A 27368-nucleotide genomic window follows, 5' to 3' on the forward strand; every position below is an offset into this window, starting at 1 on the left:
TTGCATCAATTCCTGTCCCGCAAGTAACGGGGTTGCAGTGAACCTTGGTCCATTTGAGCGCAGGAGCGCTTTATCCATTCCTGTACCGCAAGGAAAGAGGTCACAGGAACTTGAAAGTATTGCGGCTTAGGTACGCTGAAAGTGCACTTTTCCACATTGTGCTGGAGCACATGAAGGTGCTACTCAGATAGTTACCGCACAGGAGCACTTATGTTTGTTTTGCTTATTTTGCATTTCCGCGCAGGAGCATCTACCTTGTTTGTTTTGCTTGTTTTTCATTTCCACGCATCTACCTTGTATGTTTTGCATCACCGCACTGGAGCATGTGTTGGTATATTTCAGCCTGGGGCATTGCGCAGGAGCGTACCTTTGTTTTGTTGCTTACAAGTACACCAGAGAGTCTATCTGGGTGCTTCCCTTTACTACACAAGGAGTGTAAAACGCACCATGCCGGAACGTGGTCGTATGGAGTTTCATTTTGTTATACTACCACGGCTGATCCAACACAAACAAAGGTTAACACCCTTCTCTCCTGGTATACCGAAATGGGACTATGCATATTGTAAAGACCGGTTTGGTATATGTGGGCGTTTCCCTCTCTTCCTTTATCTTTTAGCCCATTTCCTAAAGGGAAGTATCCACTCTTGCCAAATGAATTACTCACTATAATCCTGCCCCCGGAATCCCTCACTGCAGGTAGTTACCACACCTATGGTGACGGCAAAAAGCAACAGGTTCTTGTCTATTGTAGTAGATTAGTAATTTCTGCCTTTTCTTCTTTAGGTATCTTTCTACATACTAATCACAGACATCCCTGGCATTAATCGGCCTTCTTTCCCCGCAGCCCAACCTTCCTCTCGTGTACACCTTGGTGTATCGAGTAAAGGTAAGGGGCAGGAGACTATGGTCATCTCATTTCTGCAAGGTCTCACCGCAAGTCAAGGTAAAAAGTGCGGTGGTCTGACACTTTCCACTGATTATCCGTAATGGCTATGCAGGTGATTCTGGGCACCTCCTGCTTATCTTGGTAGTGCCCATGTGGAGAGTGTCAGAGTGACAGGGCCTGCTTTTTTCTGAATGGCAGACAAATTGCCTGACTGATGGCTGCACCTGTTAATGTGCGCTCTAAAAAGGCTGAAAAACGTTCCATTAATCTGCTTCTGTGCAGTAGTAACAGCTTATCCCGACTGATAGCGCCATGCAGGAAAACAGGCCCACACACCAGCAAGGCTATTACATACAGGCGCTGTTTTGCTAGCAATGGGGTGAAAATGCATGTATGACTGATAGAGAAATCGCTGTATGAAGTAGATTCCCTAATTTTATAGGAGAGTGCACCGTTGGATACAGATGCATCTTTGTCTTGTTGCTGTCAATCAGTGTTGGTATTTGCTCTGTAGGTCTATGGGTTTATTTTGAGACACTATCCTGGGAAGAAATTCCCGTAATGGTGTTAATACCATTAATGCATTTTAATTTGTTTCCAGTATATTCTGTGTAGCTTACCTGTTGCAAGATTATATCGTAATCTATGTTTGCGCAATAGTAAATGCTAGGTTTTCCCGGAAGTGCCTACTTAACGATCAGCTGGTCACTTGTTGCATCAAAAGTGCATAAAAAGAGGAGACACAGGGCAGCACACCAGAATTGATAGCAGCCAGAGTATAGCTTTACTGAAGATGGGGATTCCTTTGTGTGTTCTGCTTGCCCGTGTATGGGTTATTTAACAGCAAGCAGCTGTCACATGTAACATTACTGTGAAGCTACAGCAGGGGCTACAAGCATCACCGAATTATTGTCTACCCACATCACAGGATTTACTTATATTTTTATTTATTTATTTATTTTCCCATCACTCAAATTAAACCGAATCATTTCATTGGCCAAGATAAGCAATAAATTAGGGGCTGATAAGCAAGAGGAGACATTAACAGAAGAGCCATGCTTTTAAGATTTGCTAAAGGAGGGTAGTAAACATTATGTACGTTCAGCAATGGCCCAAGAAATATTTAGGTGTGCTTATCTTTTGGCAGATGGTCCACATCCTCTCTTTAATAGGGTGCAGCACATGTATAAACGGGCCCTGCTATTTTCAATTTGTAAAATGTTTTTTCCACCGCTCCAATTCCATATATTACCAACCGCCACTGACTCGTGTCCTCGCCTTGCAGTGATTACCCCACATATTACATCAGTCATGACATCTTCGATGATATCATTGATAATATCACTGCAACATTTGCAATATAATTATTGATGAGAAAACTGCATGGAGGGGACACAGGTTAGCGCTACCTTATGGCACAAGTCAGTTTCTTGAGATAACTAGAACTGCTGAATTTCTAACTACAACGTCCCTGTAACCTTTGTTTTTGTGTGAATATAGTTTAAGGTGTATTGTCTCGTATCTTGGTTTATCAGTTTTATATTCTTATGAAAATCAACAAACTGTTTACAAAAAATAAAAACAATAAACAGGAGAGGTCACTCAGCCATTGCTAAGATCTATCCATTCTATCCTTATGCTAGCTGCACTTTCGGCTGTCTTTTACACTGCTGATCAGTCTACTTGCCTCTACAGTCTAGGGATCATTAGCAGAGCAAAAATGATTCTCTTCATACCTTTTTACCTCCTCCCCTCTCTTTTGCTGTAGAACTCAGAATCGAAATATTTTACTCACATTTTGGTGTCCCTAATAGCTGACTATTGAACACTGCTTTTTTTCTCTTTACACCACCTCCCTTTGAATATTATTTGGTTAGCCTTGTATGCAGAAGGATTCTACAGCGTTTCTCATTTTCAATTCCCTTCCCTCCTTTAATGTCAAATCTTTACCTTTTATCCTGCTATTCAACGCTGGCTAGTTTTACAATGTTTTGTGCTGAATTGATAATACGTATCTTCTGTACGCCCATCTTTATCTGCTCCTAACACATCCCAAACCTTTCCGTTTACTTCCTAATTCCCTGACTTTTGCTACTTTTTCTAGATCTCTTATGGTTCTTCAACTACTTGGTGCACTTGGAACTTTCCATGTCAGCATACCCATTCAACTCAGTTACAACATTTTGAATATACTAAGGAGCACTCACTCATTCCATACAGTCAAAGCAAAGATCAACTTTCCAGTACTCTGCCAACTAAATTAGTGCAATAGCATACTAGAGGGTCTCTCCTAATACGATTTTGTCTCATTAGGCAAGGGTTTGAACTTTTCTGCTGGATCACTACTCAACCTCCTTTCTATTATTTGCAAGGAAGATTCTTAATGTTATTGAATATTGAAGACCTAAACATTTCGATTAGAAATGCAGCACAAAAGAGCAGCATTTCTGAATGAAATGCTTAGGCCTCTAATAAATAAACAATCCTTATACTTGCCATATGTGTGCAGCTATCCTCATTCTTCAATTTCAAGTTTCCAAACAATCCATGAAACTATAGTCAATAGAAAGGCTCTGCTCTGAACACTTCCCTTACCCTCACATCTAGAAATAGATCAGTAAAGGCCCTCCCACAAGCTCGTCCTTCCCCTATCATATAAGCGCATTCTCATATCATTCTTTTCAAAACCCAAAGCCGTGATATTTATACAGCCTGGTAATATACTGAAGCCTGATGGGTCTGCAGTTTGGGACACATACCACTCATGAGCCCCCTCCAAGGATGGACCCTGGTCATGCTACATTTGCATAAGTCTGGTGGCGGTTCCTACACATACCACAAAAAGAGAGAACTGGGCCTCACTGGATATGGGTTATGGGATGGGAGGGGTAGGAAGTTTAGGACGTATTGATTTGTTACTACAATTGCATGTTAAGAGTGCTCTTAGAAGCTTTGTAATGTAGGGAGGTGCTAATTTGTACTTTTTTTCTTCACATGACTGAATGTTTGATATTGTTATCATTACAATTGGTGTGAATAGGAGCACAAGGATAACTTGGAAAAAAGTCACTGTCTTTATTATGCTTTACTGTATAAAACTATGCTGTGGGTTCACATAACCCATCCTGTTGGCTTGCTACAGGATCTGGTACCCAGGCTACTTATTACAAATATCTTAACCTCTATGCTGTAGATTCCCAGGCCAACCATTAGGTCCCCTCTTTTAAGAAAACCTCTCTGAACCATGCTAACACCACAACTGTAGGCAAATCACTACCTTGTCCATCCAGGGACATCTCATCATGCATGCACCGGGGGAAGAAATCCAGGTGCCCCCCAGTCTTTTTTTTTTTTTTTTATTGAGATGGATCAGAATACCAAAATTAAAGACAGAAATCATACATACAATTGAGATATCAGCTGGATAAAAATATCATAGCAGAATACAGACATAAGATTAAAAGGAAACACATATACAGAAATAAATACTTCTTATGCGGCTTAAATCGATCAGCTTAAAGGAGAATACATTTGAGATTATAATACAAACAATGAGACATTATCTTTACGTGCGTTACATAGGACAGAGACTCTTCAATTTCATCATCTTATTTTCCTCCAGTTACTAAGAGGGGCCCACATTTTTTTTACCATACTCTTTCTTCTTTTTGCCCTTAAAATTATATAAACACTCCTCGATGTTATGGATCCCAAGCAGTCTAGTTAGCCACATCTGAAATGAGGGGGCAACCGGATCTTTCCAGGCCGCCGCCATTAGAATTCTTAAAACTGCGACACACAGAAAAATAAAAGCTTCGGCTTCATGAGCAACTTTAAGATTTTCATCCCTGCCGATTAAAACAGTAGTTGGGGATAGAGAGATTTGGCACTCTAGCAGCCCCGATAAAAACTTCTCCATTTCAGTTAAAACAGGTTTAAGATTTTGGCAAGAATAAAACATATGAGTTAGATCTGCCGGACCTTGGTTACATCTTGGACATCTGTCTGTATCCCTTTTACCCCATTGAAACAACTTCGCGGAGGTATAATAGAGATTAAAGATCATCTTGTAATGTTGTGCTTTTAAGTTGGTTGCTCTTAATACTTTCTTATTTAATGCCAGGGCATAGTCCAAGTCAACATTTGGATCACCTATTCTAAGAGCCCAGGCGTTTTCTATTTGCACAACATCCTCTTCCATGCCCTGTAAAAGGTGACCATATCCTATTTTGATCTTTCTGCCCCCATTCCTTATATATTGAACAATCGGGTTTAGCTCCTGAATAGAAATCCTAGGTCTTAGAGATTTCACTGTTTGTTCTAACTGTTTATACAACATCCAGTGATTCATAGGGATACCATATCTTTGTTGCAGGGCCTCAAACCCTAACAAGTCGTCCTTGCACATAACATCACCCAAGCATCGGATACCCAAACTCTTCCAAAGGGCGCTATTCCTGTTCTGTCCAAGATGTAGAAATGGGCTTGAGTTCCAAAGGTCTATATTGCCATTGATCTTAGGAATCTTGAGAAATTTCAGCGTCAACTTCCATACACCCCAAACACTTAACATCACTTTGCTTTTACTCCTCTTATAATACCACACGTTAATTTCACGAGTTAAAATCCCCATAGCTTTTTCACCAATTAATAATTTGTATATTGTGGGCATTCTGAGAATACCAGGCGACAGCGCAGGAGTATCATGACACAATAAATATTTCATATGCAACAATAAACAAACCCAATGATATAGTCTTAGGTTAGGAGCAGATAGACCTCCTCCCTCTAATGGTATTGAGAGTCTAGCTAGCGATCTTCTCACTTTACCATATTGCCATAGGAACTGGGAAAACACGGCTTCCATTTTTTTCATCAGCTCTTCATTAATTAATAAAGGAATAGCGCGGAATAAATACAACAATTTTGGGAACATTGTCATTTTAAGAACATTCACTCGACCGATCAAAGATAGATGTAGTACATCAATTCTTCTCAGATCCTTATCCATTGACGCTAGTAACGGCAAATAATTTTCCTGAATGATTTTACCCACATCAGCATTGATTTTTACTCCTAAATAGACTGCAGAGTCGACATATCTTTGATCCCTTTTCTGAATGTTCTTTGTACAAATTATTATAGTTTTCTCCGTGTTGAGTTTATAACCTGAATAGGTCCCAAACTGCTGAGCCAAATTAGTTAGTTCCTGTATTGCCATATTCGGATTATCTGTAACAATTGCCAGGTCGTCCGCATACGCCAATAATTTAGTGGTATGTCCATGAGATATAACAGGGGGTATTTTATCTGAAGCAAGAATCATCCTAATTAACGGGTCGATATACAATGAAAAAAGTATAGGAGAACACGGACACCCCTGAAGTGTGCCTCTTCTGATCACTACCTCCTCCGATTGAAGCCCCATTGTAGTGATTCTGGCAACTGGGTCCATATACATTGCCTTAATACCTTTCCTGCATTTTTCTCCAAAACCCCTTTTGTCCAACACCTCCCACATGAAGTCCCAAACCACACGGTCAAACGCCTTCTCGGCATCCAATAAAATCATAGCCATGTCTCCCCCTGTAGCGGTGACAGCATCAAATAGTGATATAGCCCTAGCTGTATGTTCTGTAGTACCTCGCCCTGGGACAAACCCATGCTGCCAGGGTGAAACAAGTTGACCTATAATCCCTCCTAGTCTCTTAGCCCATATTTTAGAATATAATTTCGCATCTGTGTTTATTAATGATATCGGCCGGTATGAGCCGGGATTCTCCTCTGGCTTTCCCTTTTTGTGAAATATCACAGTATTAGTCTGTTTCCACGTATCCGGAATAATACCTGAGCAGATAACTCTGTTAAAAAGATCTTCGAGCATGGGAAGAATTTCATCACTCACAGCCCTATAAACCTCAATTGGGATCCCATCTGGACCCGCCGCTTTACCCAATGCCATTTCACTTAGAGCATTTTTTATCTCCTCGGTTGTTATATCCAGTTCCAAACGAGCTCTATCTCCCTCCTCCACCCTTGGTGTTATAAGAAACTGGTCTCGCATGAGTGGTATCACTCCTGGCTCCTGATCATAAAGTTTTTGATAGAATTTCTGAAACACATGTATTATAGATTTTGGGTCAGTATATTCTCTCCCATTATATTTAATCTTGCCAATTTTATTTCGATTCGATTCTTGTCTGATACGGAGTGCTAATGCTCTACCGGCCTGCTCACCAGTCTCATACCTCCTTGCTCTTTGTGACTGATATTCACATATCTCTTTCTGAGTGATTATTTTTAAAACGTCACCCTTGACCCGGGCCATATTTCTGATAGTCTCCCCACTATCTTTACCGGATGTTATTTCATCGATGTGACATCTCTCTATTTCTGCCAGATCTACAATAAGCTTATCGATCTTACCCCCCAGTCTCAAAGCTATATTGGTCCTGCTTTGTTTTGTGGGACCCCTTGCTCTGCATGGGGCACCAAATTGATATTAGTTTTATTCCAGTATTCCTTGCAATGTACTGTGGAAGATAAGGTTAGTGAGCAGGCATTGTTAAAGTTTTCCATGTTATTCAATTTAGTCAAACATTCGTCTTGCGGCTCGATGCGAACAAGGGTCTCTTATTGTCTGTTGGCATCTCATCCGTATTTCATTTTCAAAGCAACAATGTAGCCTTTCTAGAGTCCGTACTCCTTGTTTTCGTCTGGAATCTTTAACTTCAACGTCTAACTTCCCAAAACTATTTCTTTGGACTCTTCTTCTAGATGCATTCAGAGCACTACAAACCCTAATTTAGCTTTGATACAAGTGCAATTCTTAGATTCTTTAGCCCTATTCTTGACATTGTGTTTGCCTACAAAAGGAACACCACTAGATGAACATTAATTAGACTTTATCACACCCAAACCTGAAATGATCATCTGAGGGAACCAAAACTACTGTTAACTTCGTTCTATGACCAAAACTAATGTGAGGTATACATCCTGGGATTCCTGCTGGATAATAAAGTTTCTCCCATCTCACAGGTTGATGTTCAATCCACCTTAAGTTTCCATGTAAAAATGTTTCTCTTCCAAACCTACCCTCATAAAGTGGATGTTATCATGACAGTTCACTGGCCCAGGCTGAATCATGGTAGCGGAGCAGACACTACCTAAACGTCCCCAATGTGCTTGCTAATCGATGCTACTAGTTAGTTAGAAGAAGCAGATCTCTACCACCCCGCAGGTTTACCATGGGCTCCAAGTATTCAAATGTATCCGATTTAAGAGCGTGTTTGGTTTACTAACAATTCTACTCTCCATGCCCTCCCATAATCTCTCGAATCCACTAATAACTGGCTAAGCTCCACTCACATCTGGTATAACCAATCTGCTCGATAATACCATCATCCAGAATAAATACCTTAGAGCCTATCTTTACCGTTCTGTGAAATTCACTTTTCCCTACACCTTCCAGACTGATGTGCACTAGAAATGTATCAAGACACTTCCATCAATAACATAATACCAGCTTGAATTCCCTGCTGTGGGTCTGCCATCTACGAAAATTGCCTGGCTGCCCCTATGACACACTGTCTTTGTCAGACTCAACTCATCAGCGATCTACTACAAGTACCCATATCGTGGAATATACTTTATTTGTGAACCATCCGACCCACTGTTGTCACAATCCTGTCCCTTACCAGTACCAACGTCACAGATCTCTAATCTGCCCTTATGCAGCACACTCATCTACCTCCCTCTCACCTTTGTGCAACACCCTCAACATCTCAACAGCCTACTTATTCTATCTAAATTGTCACTATTTAGCCAGCTCCAAATTGTAATGCCTATCCTACAGCCCCGCTACATCCCCACTAATATACACTCACCTCTGTAAAGCACTCCACTGTTAACTGATCTAGTGAAGAATGGAGGTGCTTCACACACATAGGCTTCACCTCTCAGTAGCCGGTCTGTGTAACCTCATAATTTGCCTGTGTACTGCACCAGCACTTCTGAGTGTCCTCTATCATAATACCACATGAAGGGCTTTTGCATGGTAGAAATAACCTAATCTTCTCTCAATTTGTATGTATTAATGCTCTGTACCTGTCACTGTCATGCCGACGCCGGCTCTCTGCTTTGTCCTTGTCCTTCTGCGGAGTTGTGTCCTCCAAGAAGCTGCGATCCAGGCTGTCTTCAGGAACAAAGTCTTCCACACTTTGCACCACTGGAGTGTTGTCAGACGGCATAACTTCCTCTGTATGGATAAAAGGACACCGTGTGTTCGATTGAAGCACCTTCTCCACAACACTTTAACCAAGATTTTTCTCTAGATAGTTTCATAAAAATTACAAATCGCCATGGCATAAACCAATTCAGTAACATTAAGAGTCACTAGATGTTTGTAGGCAATTATAAGTTGACCTCCAACCTTGTTTGGGTCTAGGGAGTATCTTTGTTAATAATTGTAAGATAATTAAAAATAGTACTTCATAGGAAGCAGATTTCAGATATGAAATGTAGAAATATACAAATAGTTACATTGGCTTGGATCCAAGCACTTTTGTTTAACACAATTTAAACTTATATACCTGGACATATATAGCTGTCAACCAAACTTATTAAGGTTGCAGTTATAGTGAATTTAATACAGTTACACTTTTATGGTATTTGGTGACAGCACAAGGTCTCCGAGGGGTGGTGTGATCTTGCGGAGACTGAAATGGCAACAAACTCCATAAAGAAATAACTGTGGGTTTTCATACACCTTTCTAAGCGGTTTTGCTATCCCACTTGGCACCTATTATTTTATTTGCAAAAGAGGTATGGGTACGTGTGTAAACTTAGAGGAAAGTTTCTCCAAAACCTAATTCATGCAAGTATCAGAGGACCGACTTTCTGCAAAGGTAAAAATAAGTTCCTGGGTGGGGGAAAAGGTATTGTTAATGAATGAGGCTCATGCATTGAACTCTCCAATTTGTGTTTGGCACAATATTTACTGATGGGATTTTTTTAATTCCTTAAAAGTAGAAGTATGGTATATTTTTTAATCATGGTAAAAAAATATATCATGTCGACATTTACTGAGTGAGACCTAAAGAAAATATAATTTACTTTTGAGGAAATCCACAATAATGTATTCCTAGGAATTGCTTTTTAAATGGAAAACAAATAATAATGCCATGAACATTGTTAAGAGGGTGTACATATTCTATTGTGCATTACATGGTAATACCAATTTAGATATGTACATAATTAAATAGAAATCCACAATTCACTGGGCTTGCTATATTCAAAATGTGAGAAAGTTAAATTACCACCCCACCACTGTCTCTGCATACCGGCTATTGAACAGCCTACCTGCTTTGGAGGGTGATGCCTCTGGAGCGGAAGATCCAAACAGTCTAGACATAATACTGCGCCTTTGCTGAGGCGCTGCAACTTGGGTAGGTGGTGGAGAAGCTGCCGACGGAGACATAAGTTGTGGCGGAAGGACCTCATTGATAGGTGCAGGAGAGGTTGGCGTTGGAGAAGAGGTAGATGATGGAACGATAGAGAGGACTTGTTGAGGCAACTGAAGTGGTGTGCCAGGACTAGAACTGTCAGTGGATGCTGAACTAGGAGGAATGACTGGGGACTGGGAGCCAGGAGAGCTCTGCCCATTGGTCGCAGATGGTGAGGAAGGCCCTCGATTACGAACCTCCATCATTTCGAGGAAACTAAGGAAATAGAAGTTGGACAATGAATGCTCCAGTATGCACACAGCTCGAAGACAGCAGTTAACTCATGCTAGTTCAATCAAAAGTGACAACGGCATTCCAGTCATTTATAAGCTATCACTCTGATTAGTTGACCTATATGAAGTGAGAAGACTTCGGAGTTCCAAATACACTGGGTTTTATTACTTTAGCTTAACGCACTTAAAATGCCACCAACATACCATGATTACTTGCCATGTCTGATATGAATTGTTTGCTTTCACCTGTTGCATGGTGGTCACATTACAGGACTATAGCCCCATAAGCATTTAAGCAAAATATTAATGTGATATGTTATGTTACCAACAGTTAATACAACACAATTAAGCAACTGCATGGCTGTGGAGTGCTTTATAATTCCGGTGCGATTCTTGTCCAGACCAAGGTTTACTTATTGACTGAAGTCATGATTGGTTGGTACATTGACTGGGCAGAGAAAATCAAACATAAGGAATCAATTAATATACATTGTGCGTGTACGTTATACTTTCCCGTTGCTTTCAATCAATGATGGTTCCCACATCTCAACCCGAGGCTGTCTCTGCTGATGGAGCAGCGTGAATTGTTAAATACATACCACTGGCACAGTGCTGCACGTCTATGGGCTTAGTAAGGTTTAAGAAAAGTGTTCTGCATCAAGCTTTCTATACTGGAAATGATCAAAGCTTCTTCTACACAACTAAGTAACACTCATTAAATTAATCTCTTCGAGTGCAACCAAGTGGATTGAAAACCTGGCAATTTTTCTTTTTTTTTTTTTGAAAACCTTTATTCAAAAAAGAAGGAGATACATGCGCAGGCCCACAACCATCATGGCCAGCCGCAAAGACAATCAATGAAAACAGGAGAAACTGGAGCCAATCAGTAAACAGGATATATCAAAGTACACCAGATGTGGTTGTGGGGCTCGCAAACAGGATATGAGGTTTTCATTTTTTAATTTTAGAAAAAAGAGTAGGGGCTGCAACAACAAGGACATCACACCTTACAAGATAGAAGCACAAAGGAGACGATTGGGACTTACCCCAATGACAGTCGGAGATAGGCTATGACTAAAGCGACTATGCAATCTGAGCAGCCACGGCGATAATACTGGATAATAAACCACAGTACAATAATCCACATTTCTAAAAATCACCCCAGAGAGCCTACCCCCCCAAGAACAGAAAAACAGAGGCTTGTCGAGAAGCCGAAAAAGAAAAGAAAGGTGCAAGACCAAGAGACAGCCAACCCTACAAAGAGGAAAGAACCCTCCCAAAGACGGAAAAGAGCGATAGGGACCATAGAACAAAACAAACTAAAATAACAAAATCCCCCCCCCCCCCCGCACCCGCCACCCTGCACCAATGTAATGGCTACGGCCTAACCCACTAACAGCGTGCCTGTCGCCCCGGAACTGCCCCACCGAAGGGAAAATATAAGAAGAAGTGGAGGAGGAGAAAAACAAACAGGCCCCCAGACACCTGGTACCCCCCGCCGGCGGTGACACCCCCCATAGCACAATCATCATCAAGCAAAGCAAAACGGTCAGCATTATCACGGGGAGGATAGTCACCAGGAAAACCCTCCCCCCCCATCCTACCCCCGGCCCGGTGAGGTATTCGGTGCAGTCCCGGCAAAAGTAAACGGAGCAACCCCAGGGAAATAGAAGTCAACCCTGCAAGCCTCACGAGGAGATTCATCGCCAAAGTCATATCAGTTGCAAACAAAGGGAGCGTCTCAGATGGTCCAAAGCAGTGGCAAGGAACAAGAAAACCTAAAAGTCAAAGTCAACCCTGACCAGAGCGAATCCGTTCCGAAGCACATCCCGACCAGGCCACATCCGACCAGAGGCAGTCAAAGCGTCCATGGTAGTCCAAGGCAGTGAAGGTGAAGCAAAGACCGATCACAAAATGGCGGCATCCGTTATGCAAACGGGCCAGGACAAAGGAAAATGACTATCCCCTTCGACGGGACACTGAGACTCGGCAATGAAGAACATGACATCCAGTGACGATACACCATCGGATAGGAGGCTCAGAGGGAAGACCATGTAGTGCAGCAGATGAAGGAAAAGTGAGGCCGACTCTCAAAGGAGCAAAGTCGGGCTACCGCTCGGGCTCCCGAAGATGGTAGGTCAAATCGTTCGACTGGACCGCAGACTTCTGTGCAGGCGCTACAGCGTCAGTGGCCGGTCGCGAGCAGGCATTATCCAGTTTCACCGCCAGGGAGACACATGCGCCGGTGAATTGCGAGCGGAGCGCCCCAATCGCCGCCATTACGGATCTCAATGAGTGTGTGCCATCCATCCCCTCCATCCCGGGGTCCAGAGGACGGAGGGGGACACAATCTCCAGCCCACATCGCCGGACTCCGGGCACACATTTGGCGACCGCAACAACAAGGGCGCCCCGAACTGGCACACTCAGCACAAACACCGGCCGTGGGTGCAGCCCGTCAGCCCCCGGACCGGGAAACGAGGGTCAGGCACACAACCCACAGCCACGGTGCAGGAGGATCGCAGCACGTCACAGTGTCTCTTCTCCGGCACCATCCATCAGCGAGGACAAGAGTCACAAGCGGAAAGAATTATTCAAACCTGGAAGACTGGCCACAATCGCGGTCCCACAGCCGATGTTGATCAGGTCCCTCCGGGTGTTTCAAAAATCGAGGTCCCGGCGGCAGCCTGGGAGTAGGCCAAGAATGGGACACAACATAACTTCGTCGCAGAATAAGGTAGGAGATCCGGGAAAGCACTGGTGGCATCAGGCAACCTTCATACATCCAGGCACAGGGCGTGGGTAGAGGATAAACGACAGGATAGACGAGCCGCCGGCGGAGGTCGGCGGAGCCGGGAGCTTATGCGGCCATCTTGGTTCACGGCGTAGCTCCTCCCCCCGAAAACCTGGCAATTTTAAACATTTACCAAGACTAAATAGATTGGCGTAGGAGAAAATGTTACTATCACACAAGTAAAACATGGACGTTATTGAACGTAGAAATGATTTAGCTGTTATTTTGTTTTGTATTTACATGTAAGATGGAGGATACCCACTTCGGAGCAGTAAATTAAATAAGCAGTTGAAATTCAATAGAGCTCAACCTTGGGACCTATTAGCTTGGTCTATGGATTTGAGTCCTGCTGCATGGCATCCTGATGCTGTGAAACGTGGCTAAACTTAAACAAGCATTTACAATGCAATGGTCTCGGCATTATTAAAGTTAGAGCCATTGGCATTGCTCATTACTTTTTTTTATCATAAATAAATGGCATTGGTATTTACAATGCCAATAGCTTAATCGCTTGCGAATTCAAGACCGATTGCATTTACTGCCCCACACACACACACACAAACACACACACACACACACAGAGCCCCCCACACACACACACACACACAGAGCCCCACACACACACAGAGCCCCACACAAACACACCCAGAGCCACACACTCACACCCAGAGCCACACACACACACACCCAGAGCCACACACACACACATACCCAGAGCCACACACACACACATACCCAGAGCCACACACACACACACACACCCAGAGCCACACACACACACACACAGAGCCACACACACACCCACCCAGAGCCACACACACCCACCCAGAGCCACACACACCCACCCAGAGCCACACACACACCCACCCACCCAGAGCCACACACACACCCACCCAGAGCCACACACACACACCCACCCACCCAGAGCCACACACACACACCCACCCAGAGCCACACACACACACACCCACCCAGAGCCACACACACACACACCCACCCAGAGCCACACACACACACACCCAGAGCCACACACACACACACACACCCAGAGCCACACACACACCGCCACACACACAGGAGAGCAAGCACAGCGAGGGGGCAGGGAAGCAAGCACAGCCAGGGGGCAGGGGAGCAAGCACAGCCAGGGGGCAGGGGAGCAAGCACAGCCAGGGGGCAGGGGAGCAAGCACAGCCAGGGGGCAGGGGAGCAAGCACAGCCAGGGGGCAGGGGAGCAAGCACAGCCAGGGGGCAGGGGAGCAAGCACAGCCAGGGGGCAGGGGAGCAAGCACAGCCAGAGGGCAGGGGAGCAAGCACAGCCAGAGGGCAGGGGAGCAATCCGACCAACTGAAGGAGATGAAGAAGCAACATCACTGTCAGTGAAATGAATGGCTGTGTCTCACTACTGTGGGACTACTACACCACCTAGGATCGTGGCCTATATCAGACTGCAATGAACAGTAAAGATATACAATACTGGTGTGAGGTCACAGGGTTAACTCTTTCGTCATCACTATAAAAGTGAAAGTCTATTCTAAGCACACTACGGTTTACTGTAAACGAGCAACAGCGCCGCACCCGTGTTGCATATGGATAGCACTTTGAGCACAGGTGTGTGTCTCGAATTACCTTCTTTCACAGCGCTTCACCCATCGCCATAGTTAGTCAACGGTCGGGTGTAGCTCGAGTCGCCGCAGGGCCGTGAGAGATGGAGCAGGGAAGTATGCACTACAAAAGCCCCCGTACGGAGGAAATGTGCCGTACATAGCGTGATTATACGCTACCAAAAAACAAATATTTGCCACATTACGTTTATTATCCCAGCTTTCCAACGTAAAATGTGTAAACGCGTGTCCACCTCCCGCTCTGTGTAAATGTAAATGTATAAATGTGGCGTATTTGTATAGCGCGAACAGTGACCCGGAGGCATCCCGGCGCTTGTACTCCTACCACAAGGGAACCCTTCCTGGCTTTTCCTTGCGGGGTGTCCATTCCTGGGCATCCCATGGTGAAACCAGGCATCCCTTGTGTATCAGGGGGCCTTTGTGGAGACTAAGCAAGCTATTGCCCAGAGTTGCAGCGTGGGACCCATGCTTAGAATCGGCACTGAGGCGAGAATATCCGGTCAGAGGAATTTAAGCCCGAAACCCGCAGAGGCGGGAATCGAACCCTGTTCCCTGGCCAGCGTTCTGCATCAAGGTCTGCCGCTCTAAGCATTGAGCCACACTTCTCCACTCTCTGTGGCTGAACATTGCCTAACCCGACTCCCCGCCGATCTCTAAGTCGAAAAATAGCAGAGGGTTGTCTGGACATGAAGGCTTGCTGACCGGCGCTGGGAAGGCCTTGCTGCTGCGGTTCCTGCAAACAGTCGATTAGTCTATTGTGCGGCAAATGCTATCCCTCTCTGCACCGGCTCCGCTCGAAAGTCACTTCCGACTGCAGGCACCGGAAATTCGCCTCCGTGGTCCAATCACTGCACCGAGTAAGACGAACCGAACACCAGGAGGACTAGAACGAAATGTCATGTATGCAATTTTGAAGACATGAGTCTCGCAACTAGAACCCCGTTTCTGTCTCACCTGACTATACAGCTCTAAAAGGAGTGTTATGATAATAAAATGGCTTCCAGCTCGAACTAGGTATAAATGTCCTTCACAGGGTTAAAACTTCTTAAAGAAAATAAAGACAAGAGAGGAGCGCTCCAAATGACCACGTTTCTCCGAGGCGAGGCAGAAATGCCTTGGAGAAACACGGCCATTTTCGGATTCGGGGGCGTGTTCGGCGTTCTAAAAAGGGGCATGGCTAAAAAGTGGAAAGAACAGCACGAACACGCCCCCGAATCCAAAAGAGACGGAGCTTCTTTCGAGGGACGCCTCTCTCCTCCAATGGCTGGCCTCCGTTTAGGAAGCCAGCCAATGGAGGAGAGACAGCAGAGAGGCGGGTTAAACTGCCCTACTGAACATCATTAAATCTCCGCCTTCGGTCCTCGACCTAGAAACAGACTAGCAAATGCCTCAGACGCGGCCGTCCTTTTCATTTTGTAGGCATGGAGAACACATATGCACACACAAACAATAAAAGGGAGCACTTTTTTTCGTTCGCAATTTGAGTTGGATCAGTATCGAAAAAGAAAAGAAAATGTGCACCTTTTTTTTAAGCGGTCTGTGGGAGTGTGGAAGCAACACAAGGAGGGTTGGGGGAAAACAGCAAAGCAGCACAGGAAGGGATGAGGGGCGAATAGTGAGGTTCCGTGAATTCTGAACCTGGGACATAAAGGTCGTGGTTCTGTTACGTTTTTGGTAACATCGAACCGTAAACAGTGAGCTCAGCAAGTAGGAGTGTTTTCATCATGTTACACCAATGGATTCACTGTGTATTTGAAGATTTCGTTCTGAATCCTTGGGTTCCATTTCGTGCATGGCAGCCATTTGTAGTTGCCCTCACATAGGCTGAAGACTTTAGCTGACTTTTGAATGACCAGAGTGAACTGACCCTGTTGCCTGAAGCTGACCTTGTTAGACCAGTTCCTTGCCCAGTAGCTGATCAAGATTAAGGATCAGAGCACAGGAGATTGTATAGTTTGGTATGCACATACACACCCCTTATCCTACCTCTCATCTGTTTGTTCCTTCTCTTTATGACCTGTTTACGATATGGGTTGTGGTCTTTTATTATGGGTTTGTTCAGCTTGTGTAAGAAGGAATGTTGAGTTTTTTGCATGCTTGCAAAAGCTAGGACTGCCCCTTACTTTTGTGCTGAGTCATGTAACCCTAAAACATATAAAAGGCCTCTGTATTCCTCATACTACCTCATTCATTTGCTACGGCTTCTGTGTGACGTGGCCTCACTTATTGAAAGTTTAATAAAGATGTCTTTTCATATTTCAGCTTCTGTGCCAAGTTCTTTATTGATATTAGTAAGACCCCTGAGAATGAAGATTTTTCAGTTCCTCAATAGGGAAACAACAAAGAGGGCCAGGGGTGAACACCGAAGTAACACAACATGGGAGGGGTGTGAGACCAACGGGGTGGGAGCAGTACCAACACAGGAGTTGGGGAAAAGCAAAACGTGAGGTGCAGGTGGGCATGCAGCAATGGGGAGAAGCACAAAGCGAAGTGCAAGAGGGGGGGGAGCGCATTCGGGCAGCAGAGAGCAACACTGAGTGCTGTGAGAAAGGCATACAAGAGGGAGATGGCTCGAAAACACGCACTCTAATGGAGTGCTTCACACAAGAAAAAAGTGGTGCTTTAAAACCAAGGATACAGTGATGCTAGTCACGGATTGGAAAAAGGCAATATTTCACCTTAACGACAAACACAAGATTGAAACGCTTTGGACAAGAATAAGAAGCAGGCAAATGAGAGTGACAGGGAAAGCCAACCAATGGTAAGCTACGGGTGGGCTACAAGCTCCACTATGTTCTTTGTAAGTCTCAATGTCTAGCAGGTTCGAACTAAAAAAGGAATAAAATCAATGAAATAACTAGTTGTAAGAAAGGAGCAGCCCGGCAGCAAATTAAAGCTGCAGGGCCCACCCAAATAAAATGTTTAAAAGTTAAAAAAAGAAATTAAAAATATAAATATATATCAATCACAACAGGAAGGAATGGAGGAGCTTTGGGGTGGGGTGGAGGATCTAAAAATTATAATCATTAAAAAGCAGGACTGGGAGGAGATGGGAAAGTAACAGACGAAGTGAGAGGATGAGTAACATGGGCTCACCATAATGGGGGGAGGGGAGAGTTATGTGGGCATGGGAATAGGACGGAGGAACAGTATACCAAGGAGAATAAAAAACTGAAATGGTTATTTACCTATAGGAATAGTTTTGCAACTTGAAGAATTATATGGGGTTATATGCAGAGTATGATTCCGCAATCTACTGATTGCTCTAAATGGTCTTTTGTAGTCCCTTTTTAGGTCGAGCCTAGTGCAGCGCATGCCCTCTTGGAATCACTCCAGACTTCCCAAAGACTTCTCCGTGTGGGTCGGACTCCTCCCACACATTAAATTGGCCTTTGCGTGTGGCTTTCAATAATGAAAGCACGCAAAGGGCCAAAGACGGTTGCATCTCCCGCTTTTCCTCTAAATGTTCACTCCCAGAGCCTTTGGGTCTCAGGAGTGAGCAGCGGAGTGCAGGCTGGCAGCTGGTCTTGGATCAGGTTACTAATTTAACATAGTGCGGTCGCTTTCACTTTCGCTGCTGCGCTCGTTTTGTGCTTGTTTAAATGACTTGCTCCTATTGCACACAGTAGGTGTTTTCTGACAAGGGACCGCTTTTTAACCTCTTGGATGCTTGAAATATTTTTCTACTGTGCTGGACCACAATAGAAACGGGTGGGGTCATGACGAGCTCAGCTCGTCATGAGCACACGAGCACTGTGCTGCATGACGAGCTGAGCTCGTCATGAGCATGGAAGGGGTTAATTCTCTGCTCCTCATCGCCGGAGATGACTTTTCAAGCTCCTTGTTGCTGGGGATCACTTTAAACTCTCTGTTCCTTATTGTCCAGGTGCTGGGCTGAATGTTTTAGCAAAGCACGGTGCAATATAAACAATGACAGCTGCCGCATATTTTTTTTCACAGCAGGCACCGGCCGCACGCCACTCCTAACAAGGGCACATACAAACAATGACGGCCGCAGCTTTTTATCATCACAGCAGGCTCCCTTGTATTTTAATTAATCATATTTTTTCCCCCCCACCAGCTTCGCACTCACTTCCACCAGCTTCGCACTCACTTCAGCAGTGGCGCGTTGCTTGAGCAATGGCGGGTGCTTGTTTAATTTATTTTCAATATGCTTTCACTTTCACAAAGGCAGTGTGTGCCTTTCTGTCTGCACGGCTCGCCTTTTTTTAAGACCCCAGGACAAGGCGCAGAGACAGCGTTGGCTCCTTCATGTTTGAGGAGGTAAGCGGAGCATAACACAGCTCTGTTTGCTCCCACACTGCTTGCAGGCCCCCACACCTACTGTTTAGCTTGTTTTTTGTTGTTTCCATGCGCTTGCACGTTAGAGGTCATGCCCCTTTCTTTCGCCGCGGCTCATCTAAAGTAAGGGACGTGGCCTCTTTTAGCGTGCAAGCCAGGCATGGAGCACTTAGAAACAAAAGGTATTTGCAATGCAACAGGTCTCGCAATTGCAAGAATTTAAGCTCTTGTTATTTACAATGCAATAGCTCGAACTCTCGTAAATGCGAGACCTATTGCGTTGCAAATGCTTGTTTTTTATTGCGGAGACAAAGGGCACGCTTCGGAGAGCCAAAGCTTGGCTTGGAGTATGGGGGCAGAGACCATCCTCAGACACCATCACCCCCCTGACCGGCCATCTGCTCATCACCAAATGGTGTTTTTTTTTTTTTTTTACTTCCACACTGCATGTCTAACCAACACACAGCGGCCCAGGTCACAGCAGTCCCTTCTGAGCCGAGCCTACGCTGCACACTGCAAATAACAAGTTAACATTCCACGTTGTGTTCCCCACTAGAACTACTACTCATCCTCTGTTATTTAAACTGCAAACAGGGTCACCCAGCAAAAAATGCAGCCGGAAGCTTCCTATTTTGGCACAGTTTAATGGAATTAAGCCGGCCGATAACAGGTGTTTCCATATCTTACATTAACGAAAAGGCAGGGCTTTAAGTGGGATAAAAAAAACTGGGGGGAGGGGGGTCTCTCAAAGGGGCGTGGCCAATGTAATTAAGGGCGTGGGTTAAAAACACGTAAACTAAAAATCTGTGCTTCGCATTGTGTGCCACCTGACTTGTATCTGGCTATTTCTATCATTGCATCCAGATATATGATACAACAACAAGTCAGGAATATTGCCTTTGTCAATGGTTAGTTGCATAAGATAAATAAGCAGCAACTATGGCTTGTATATAATATTGCTAAACAATATTGGTACAAAATAATGTCAGAACTAGTGGGTATGCATTCACATCCAAAAGGCGAGACCTATTGGCTATGCCAATGCATGTTTTTATAAGCATTGTCAAGTCATCGACCATTTGTGCTAGGTCTTTCAGTAAATGAGAGATGTACACCCCAAACGTTCCTTTGTGCTTGTCGCCATCTACATTTTTCTATTTCCCTAGGACAACTTCTGTTCATATATCTTTTAATTCTATGTCAAGCAAGACTCCCTAGGATCTGATCTCCCAGCACGCAGCTCTGCTTCAGCCGAGATCGCTAGTTCCCCTGCCTCTAATTGAAGAGCACGGTTCGAGTCCCCCAGGGCACAAGTGCTATAAAAAGAAGTGAAGGGAAAGACACTATGCAAATTACCCCATGACGTCACGTGCTGGACGCGTCCCGGTGTCTGAAAATTACACCGGGACACGTTAAGCTTATTTCTGTGGGGCCCAGCTTCTTGGCAGGGGGGGACGGCGTCCACCCTGCGAGAAGAGAGAAGAGAGGGGGGACGCAGTCCACCCACGTGTACCCCCGACTCAAGCCCTGCCCAGACTCTACTTCTGCCTTTATGGCTTCTTGCCCCGTTTTTGCCTTTCTTCAATTCTCTTTCCTTAGTGCTTTTGCCTTCTTTCATTTTTTCATTCTTTTTGTGTTTTTGCCTCTTTTCTGCCATAGTTTATTTTGGCTGTGTTTTGCCTTCTTTGCCTGTCATTCTCATCTAATTTAATCAGCTCTTTTCTCTACAGCAGAACGCAGCAAGTCAGACTCCCTCCCTTCCTCTCGAATCCCACACCAACCACCTGCGGAGCCCCCCCAAGGATCCTCCATCAGCCCCACCCTGTTCAACATCTACATGGCCCCGCTCACGTCCATAGTCGGATCACATGGCCTCAACTTCGTATCATACGCAGATGACACCAAACTCATCCTCTCCCTATCCAACGAACTCAACATCTCCAAACAAAACTTTCAAGAAAGAATGGACGCCGTTGCCAGATGTCTGAAGAATAGTTGCCTACAACTCATCACAGACAAAACCAAAGTACTCATCAAAGGCCCTCACCCCGAAGCCTGGTGCCCCCCTGCCCTCTGGAACCCACCCCACCCAAGGACCACGCACACAACCTGGGAATCATCCTGGAATTCAAAATCAAAATGTACCGCCAAATTAATGCTGTCACCTCATCCTGGTTTCACACCCTCCGTCTCCTACGAAAGACCTTCAACTGGATATCACTCGAACACAGGAAAAACCTCACCAACGCCCTAATCAGCAGCAGACTGGACTACGGCAACACACTCTACGCCGGGATCAATTAGAACTTTAACTGCAAACTCCAGTACGCCTCCACCAGACTTGTCCTCAACCCACTGTGCCACTGCCACATCACCCAACACCTGCAGGCACTACACTTGCTCACCGTCTAGAAGAGAATCACCTTCAAGCTGCTCACCCACACCCACGCCCACAAAGCCATCCACAAATCAGTTTCCGCCCACATGAACCACCACCTCTCGTTCCACACACCCCAAAGATCCCTTCGCTCAGCCCCGCTTTCCCTTGCGAAGGTGCCCCGCATCAAGAAGATCAGAACAGGAGGCCGCTTCTTCCTCGTTGCCAAGACATGGAACACCTCCACCAGACACCAACACTCTCCAAGTACCTGAGGGACCTTAAGACCTGGCTCTTCGACGAACCACCGTGAACGTCCAGGAATTGAGGCCCTCCTCGCCCCCCCCCCCGCCTTGAGACCCTTTCGGGTGAGTAGTTGTGCTTAACCAACCCTTGATTGATTGATATGTTCCTCCTTTGGAAATTCACCCCATACATCAGAGGTGGAAGGACTACATGTGAATCCAGAAAATTCTTCAAACTGCAAACCTACTCCTGTAAGTAACGATTTCGGATTCACATGCTGTTCAATGATTTTATAGCCCTTGGAATACTGTTGTTGGAGTACTGTTGGAAACCTTTCTATTCCATGTGTGCCTCATTTGTTAGCTTGAATTACTACGCAGTAATGCTTCAGTAAGTTGTCCATGAAGAATCATGTGGCTGTCATGCAAATGTCATTTAAAGGCACGTTAGCAATAAAGGTGAGCGATGCTCCCTTCTTCATTGTGGAGTGCGCCCTTGGCTTCTCTCCCAATGTCATTCATGCCATTTCGTAGCATGTTTCAACTATATGGACTTTCCAGTTAGATCTAGTTCTCTAATGTCTAGGGAGTCCTTGCTTGTTTGGATATAGGAAACGACACATTGGTTCTCCTTCCTGATTGGTTTTGGTTTCTGTAATTAATACATAACGCCCTTCAGACAGCCAATGTCTGCAGGGCATTCTCTTCTTCGTTTGTGATTTAGGGGATTGGAAGAATGCAGATAAGAGTATGGCTTGGTTTAAACATAAGTGTGATACTACTGCTGGGATAAATTGCTGGTTTGTTCGTATTACCACTCTGTTCTTTGTGTTGGCAGGTAAGGCTCCATTGTCAGGAGGATTTGTAGTTCATCAACTCTGTGCAGAGGTGTGATAGAAATCAAGGCGGCTATTGTACGAGTCAGGTGCTCAAGTCCCACTATATGCATGGGTTCAAAGGGCAGCTTTATGAGATGTGTCAGCAGTAGGGTGAGGTTTTAAGCAGGTGTTGGAGCTGATCTCAGGGGTTCTCTTCTCTTTACTCCCTCCAGGAATTTTTTGTCTGATGACTGGCATGTTGAAGCAACTTCTCCCTATTGCTGCCCTTGTGTACTCTACTATGGCTGACCAGTATACCGTCAGAGAGGCTTGTTTCTCATCTACTGAGTGTCTGAGAGACCCGACTATTGTAGTGCCTTTTCTTTACTAATCCCCTTCTAATTACAGCACTGTTGAACTTGACATTTTTGGCAGGGTTATCCCGACTTTTTGGCCTCCTGTTTTGAACTTCGTTTTTGCTGGTTTAGTGTCTGTGCACTTTCTCACAGCTGTTCAGTTTTAAAGTGCAAGTGCTCTCACTGTAAATTGTGTTATGATTGGTTCTACATGATTGGTATATTGGATTTACCAGCAAGTCCCTAGTACAGTGCACTGTTTGTGCACAGGGCCTGTAAATCAAATGTAACTAGTGGGATTGCAGCACTGGCTGTGCCACCCACACAAGTAGCAAATGTGTCTCAGACCTGCGACTGCAGTGTCTGTGTGCAGTTTTTACTGCCATGTCGACCTGGCAAGTGCACCACATGCCAGGCCCTAAACTTCTCTTGTCTTACATGTAAGGCACCCCACAGGCAGGCCCAAGGTAGCTCCATGGGTAGGGAGCAATGTATGTTCAAATTAGGACATGTACTGATATGGTTTACATGTCCTTATAGTGAACTTCTGTGTATTTCGTTTTTCACAATTGAAAGGCTATCTGTCCCATAGGTTAACATGGGTGCTGCTTTGTAGCATCTTAGAAGTGTAACTTTACATTGGGACAATATAGAGAAATGGAGTTTAGGCTTCATAAACTCAGAATTTAAAAACACATGTTTTAGTGAAGATGATTTTTATATTGTGTGTTTGAAAATGCCACTTTTGGAAAGTCAACATTTTCTTGCTTATACATCCTGTGTGCCTCTGCCATTTATGTATTCACCATCTGGGTTTGGAGAATCAGGTGCTGGGTATGTGCATTCACAATAGAAAGACTCAAGGAAGAGGTTGAGGTGTGACCTGCCTTTCCTGGGTAAATCATAGCCAGGCTGAATAGACCTGGCTGCATTTGGAACAGTGGGAGAAGTTGGTACTTGCACCTAAATGGACTGTGGCTGCCTTCCACAAAGCGGTCTTCACCTCCTGTAGTGAACCTGGCCTGAGCCAGGCAGAACTGGTTTATGTGTGCCAGGGGCACTTTATAACAAATTCAAAGGAAAATGTGGTATACATATTGGGACCCTGACCGCAATACTTTAGATTACTGCTGGAGGAAGAAGAGTGGGATGAGCTGATAGGAGGAGTACTGCCCCTTTGCTGCTGTTGCTTTGTTGGGTTGGCCTGCAGATGCTGCTTCTGTCTTTGGCAGGGAAAGGGCTGGACTGTTCTTTCTGCATACTAAGTATCTTTAATCAATCAATCAATACATTTGTAGAGCGCACTACTCACCCGTAGGGGTCTCAAGGCGCTGGGGGGGGGGGGAGGGGGGTTGTCATCAGCTCCACCTTCCCAAATATTTGACATTTAATGTACCAAGTGAGCATGAATTTTGTCAAAATTGGATTTTTTTGATTGATCTTCGTCTGTTTTGTCTGTATTTTGACTTCAATTTATACAATATAGTAAGGCTATATAGCCCTGTTTTATGTCACTGATTCTTACCCACACTTCCCATCACATTATCACCTCCTTCCCTTCCCTGGGGCACTTATTAAATGTTTTGTATAAATTCTAACTGCTGCTATTTTATACGCATCTACATTGTGATTAAACAACAATGTGTGTAAATCAAGTGCATATTTAGTTTTTCAATATTGGTATTCTAATTTTTGTTTTCCCCTTGCTGGGACCGCTACTGCTCGAAGAGCCAGGTCTTGAGGTGTTTCCTGAATGGGAGGTGGTCCTGGGTCAGTCGTAGGTGGGCGGGGAGGGAGTTCCACGTCTTGGCCGCCAGGTAGGAGAATGATCTTCCTCCGGCGGTGGTTCTGCGGATCCGTGGGACAGTGGCGAGGGCGAGGCTGGCGGAGCAGAGTTTGCGTGTTGGAGTGTAGAACGTGAGGCGGTTGTTGAGGTATTCGGGACCTATGTTGTGGAGCGCTTTGTGAGCCTGAACGGGATCCTTTTGTTGACGGGGAGCCACTGCAGGTCTTTTAGGTAGGCTGTGGCGGGGGATGTCGAGGATGAGTCGTGCGGATGTGTTCTGTAAGCGTTGGAGTCTTTTCTGAAGTTTAATTGTGGTTCCTGGGTATAGGGCGTTCCAGTAGTCAGTCGGCTGGTGACGAGGGCCTGGGTGACCGTCTTTCTAGTTCTGGTAGGGATCCACCGGAAGATCTTACGGAGCATGCGCAGGGTGTTGAAGCATGATGATGAGATGGCGTTGACTTGCTTGGTCATCGTGAGAGAGGAGTCCAGGATGAATCCCAGGTTGCGTGCGTGGTCAGTGGGTGTCGGTGCGGTGCCCAGGTCTGTGGGCCACCAGGAGTCGTCCCAAGCGGGTTGGGATGGTCAGAGGATGAGGACCTCCGTCTTGTCTGAGTTCAGTTTCAGACGGCTGAGTTTCATCCATTCAGCGATGTTTTTCATTCCTTCCTGGAGGTTGAGTTTGGCGGTGGCTGGGTCTTTGGTGAGGGAGAGTATCAGCTGAGTGTCGGCTTATGAGATGATGTTGAGGTTGTGCTTGCGTGCGATGGTGGCGAGGGGGCTCATGTAGATATTGCAGAGGGTTGGGCTGAGCGATGAGCCTTTGGGTACGCCGCAGATTATCTCGGTGGCCGCGGAGCGGAAGGGAGGGAGGCGGACTCTCTGGGTTCTCTCGGAGAGGAACGAGGTGATCCAGTCCAGGGCTTTACCTTGGATCCCGGCGTTGTGGAGGCGGGTTATTAGGGTACGATGGCAGACTGTATCAAAGGCAGGTGAGAGGTCTAGGAGGATGAGGGCGAATGTTTCCCTATTGTCAAGTGGGGTCCTGATGTTTGGCTGCGAGGAGGCCGGTCTCGGTGCTGTGGTTGGCTCGAAATCCGGATGGGATGGGTCGAGGAATCGATTGGAGTCGAGGAATGCGGTCAGCTGTTTATTGACGATCCTCTCGATAACTTTTGCAGAAAATGGAAGAAGAGAGATGGGGCGGAAGTTTTTGAGGTCTTCAGGGTCCGCTGTGGGTTTCTTCAGTAGGGCGTTGATCTCTGCGCGCTTTCAGCTCTCTGGGAAGGTGGCGGATGCGAGGGAGTTGTTTATGACGTTCCGTAGATGGGGAGCGATGATGGGGTCGGCTTTGTTGAAGATGTGGTGAGGGCATGGGTCAGTAGGAGAGCCGGAGTGGATGGTGTTCATAGCGTGGGCGGTGTCTTCGGTGCTCATGGGAGTCTAAGCGCTGAGGGTGGTTGTAGGGGGCGTTGGTTCGGTGGCTGGGAGCGGAGTCTGGGCGCCGAAGCTGTCGTGGATATCGGCAATCTTGCAGTGAAAGAACGTGGCGAGGGAGTTGCAGAGGTCTTGCGACGGTGTGATGTCGTTGTTGGCGCTGGGATTGGAGAGCTCTTTTACGATGCTGGAGAGTTCCTTGCTGTTGTGTGTATTGTTGTCCAGCCTTTCTTTGAACGATGTCTTTTTGGTGGTGCGGATCAGCTGGTGGTGTTTGCGGGTGGCGTTCTTGAGGGCTGTCATGTTTTCTTTCGTCTGTTCTCGGCGCCAGGTTTTCTTGAGGGTTCTGCAGGATTTCTTCGAGGTAGTCGGTGAACCATGTTGTTTTCCTGTTGCCGGGTTTGCCTGGAGGGTTTTTCGCTGGTGCAAGGGCGTCAGCGCAGTTGACGATCCACTGTGTGAGGTTGCGGGCTGCGTCATTGGCATCGGTATTGTTGATTGGTGGGTTTTGGCTCAGTGATGTTGTTAGCTGGTCTGTGGTGACTTTGCTCCAGCATCTACGGGGGATCTGTTGCAGGCGGTAGTGGGATGTGGTCTTCTTAAAGGTGAAGTGGATGCAGCTGTGGTCGGCCCAGTGTAGTCCGGTGGAGTGACTGAAGTCAACGTGGCTTCTGGCAGAGAAGATGGGGTCGAGCGTGTGGTCGGCGTAGTGGGTGGGGGTGTTCACCAGTCGTTTGAGTCCGAGGTTGGCGAGCAGGGTGGTGCTGTTGTAGTCATTGTTGTTCTCCAGGTGGAAGTTCAGGTCCCCTAGGAGGATGTAGTCTGATGAGGCGAGGGCATGTGGGCTGATGAAGTCGTGGATGGCTTCACTGAATTGTGTGCGTGGGCCCGGGGGTCTGTAGACGAGGGTCCCTCCGAGGGTGGTCTTGGGGTCGGTATGGATCTGGAAGTGTAGGTGTTCGACTGTGGTGAGGGCATCTTCGGTGTTGGTTGTGACGTTGATGATGTTCCTG

The 27368-nt window shown here is 45.7% G+C and overlaps 1 protein-coding gene across 2 annotated transcripts in view; it reads right to left on the reverse strand.

The window, feature by feature from the left end:
- RABL6 (RAB, member RAS oncogene family like 6) overlaps nt 1-27368 on the reverse strand; it is a 385105-nt gene that overhangs the window by 114245 nt on the left and 243492 nt on the right. For both annotated transcript variants that reach the window (XM_086921172.1, XM_086921173.1), the window contains exons 9-10: nt 10247-10605; nt 8993-9143 (exon numbers count right to left, since the gene is read on the reverse strand). In XM_086921172.1, the coding sequence (XP_086777298.1) occupies nt 8993-9143; nt 10247-10605 (510 nt within the window). The remainder of the gene's footprint in view (nt 1-8992; nt 9144-10246; nt 10606-27368) is intronic.

This window comes from Lissotriton vulgaris, chromosome 5 (assembly GCF_964263255.1).
Source record: "Lissotriton vulgaris chromosome 5, aLisVul1.2, whole genome shotgun sequence".
Lineage (NCBI taxonomy): Eukaryota > Metazoa > Chordata > Amphibia > Caudata > Salamandridae > Lissotriton > Lissotriton vulgaris.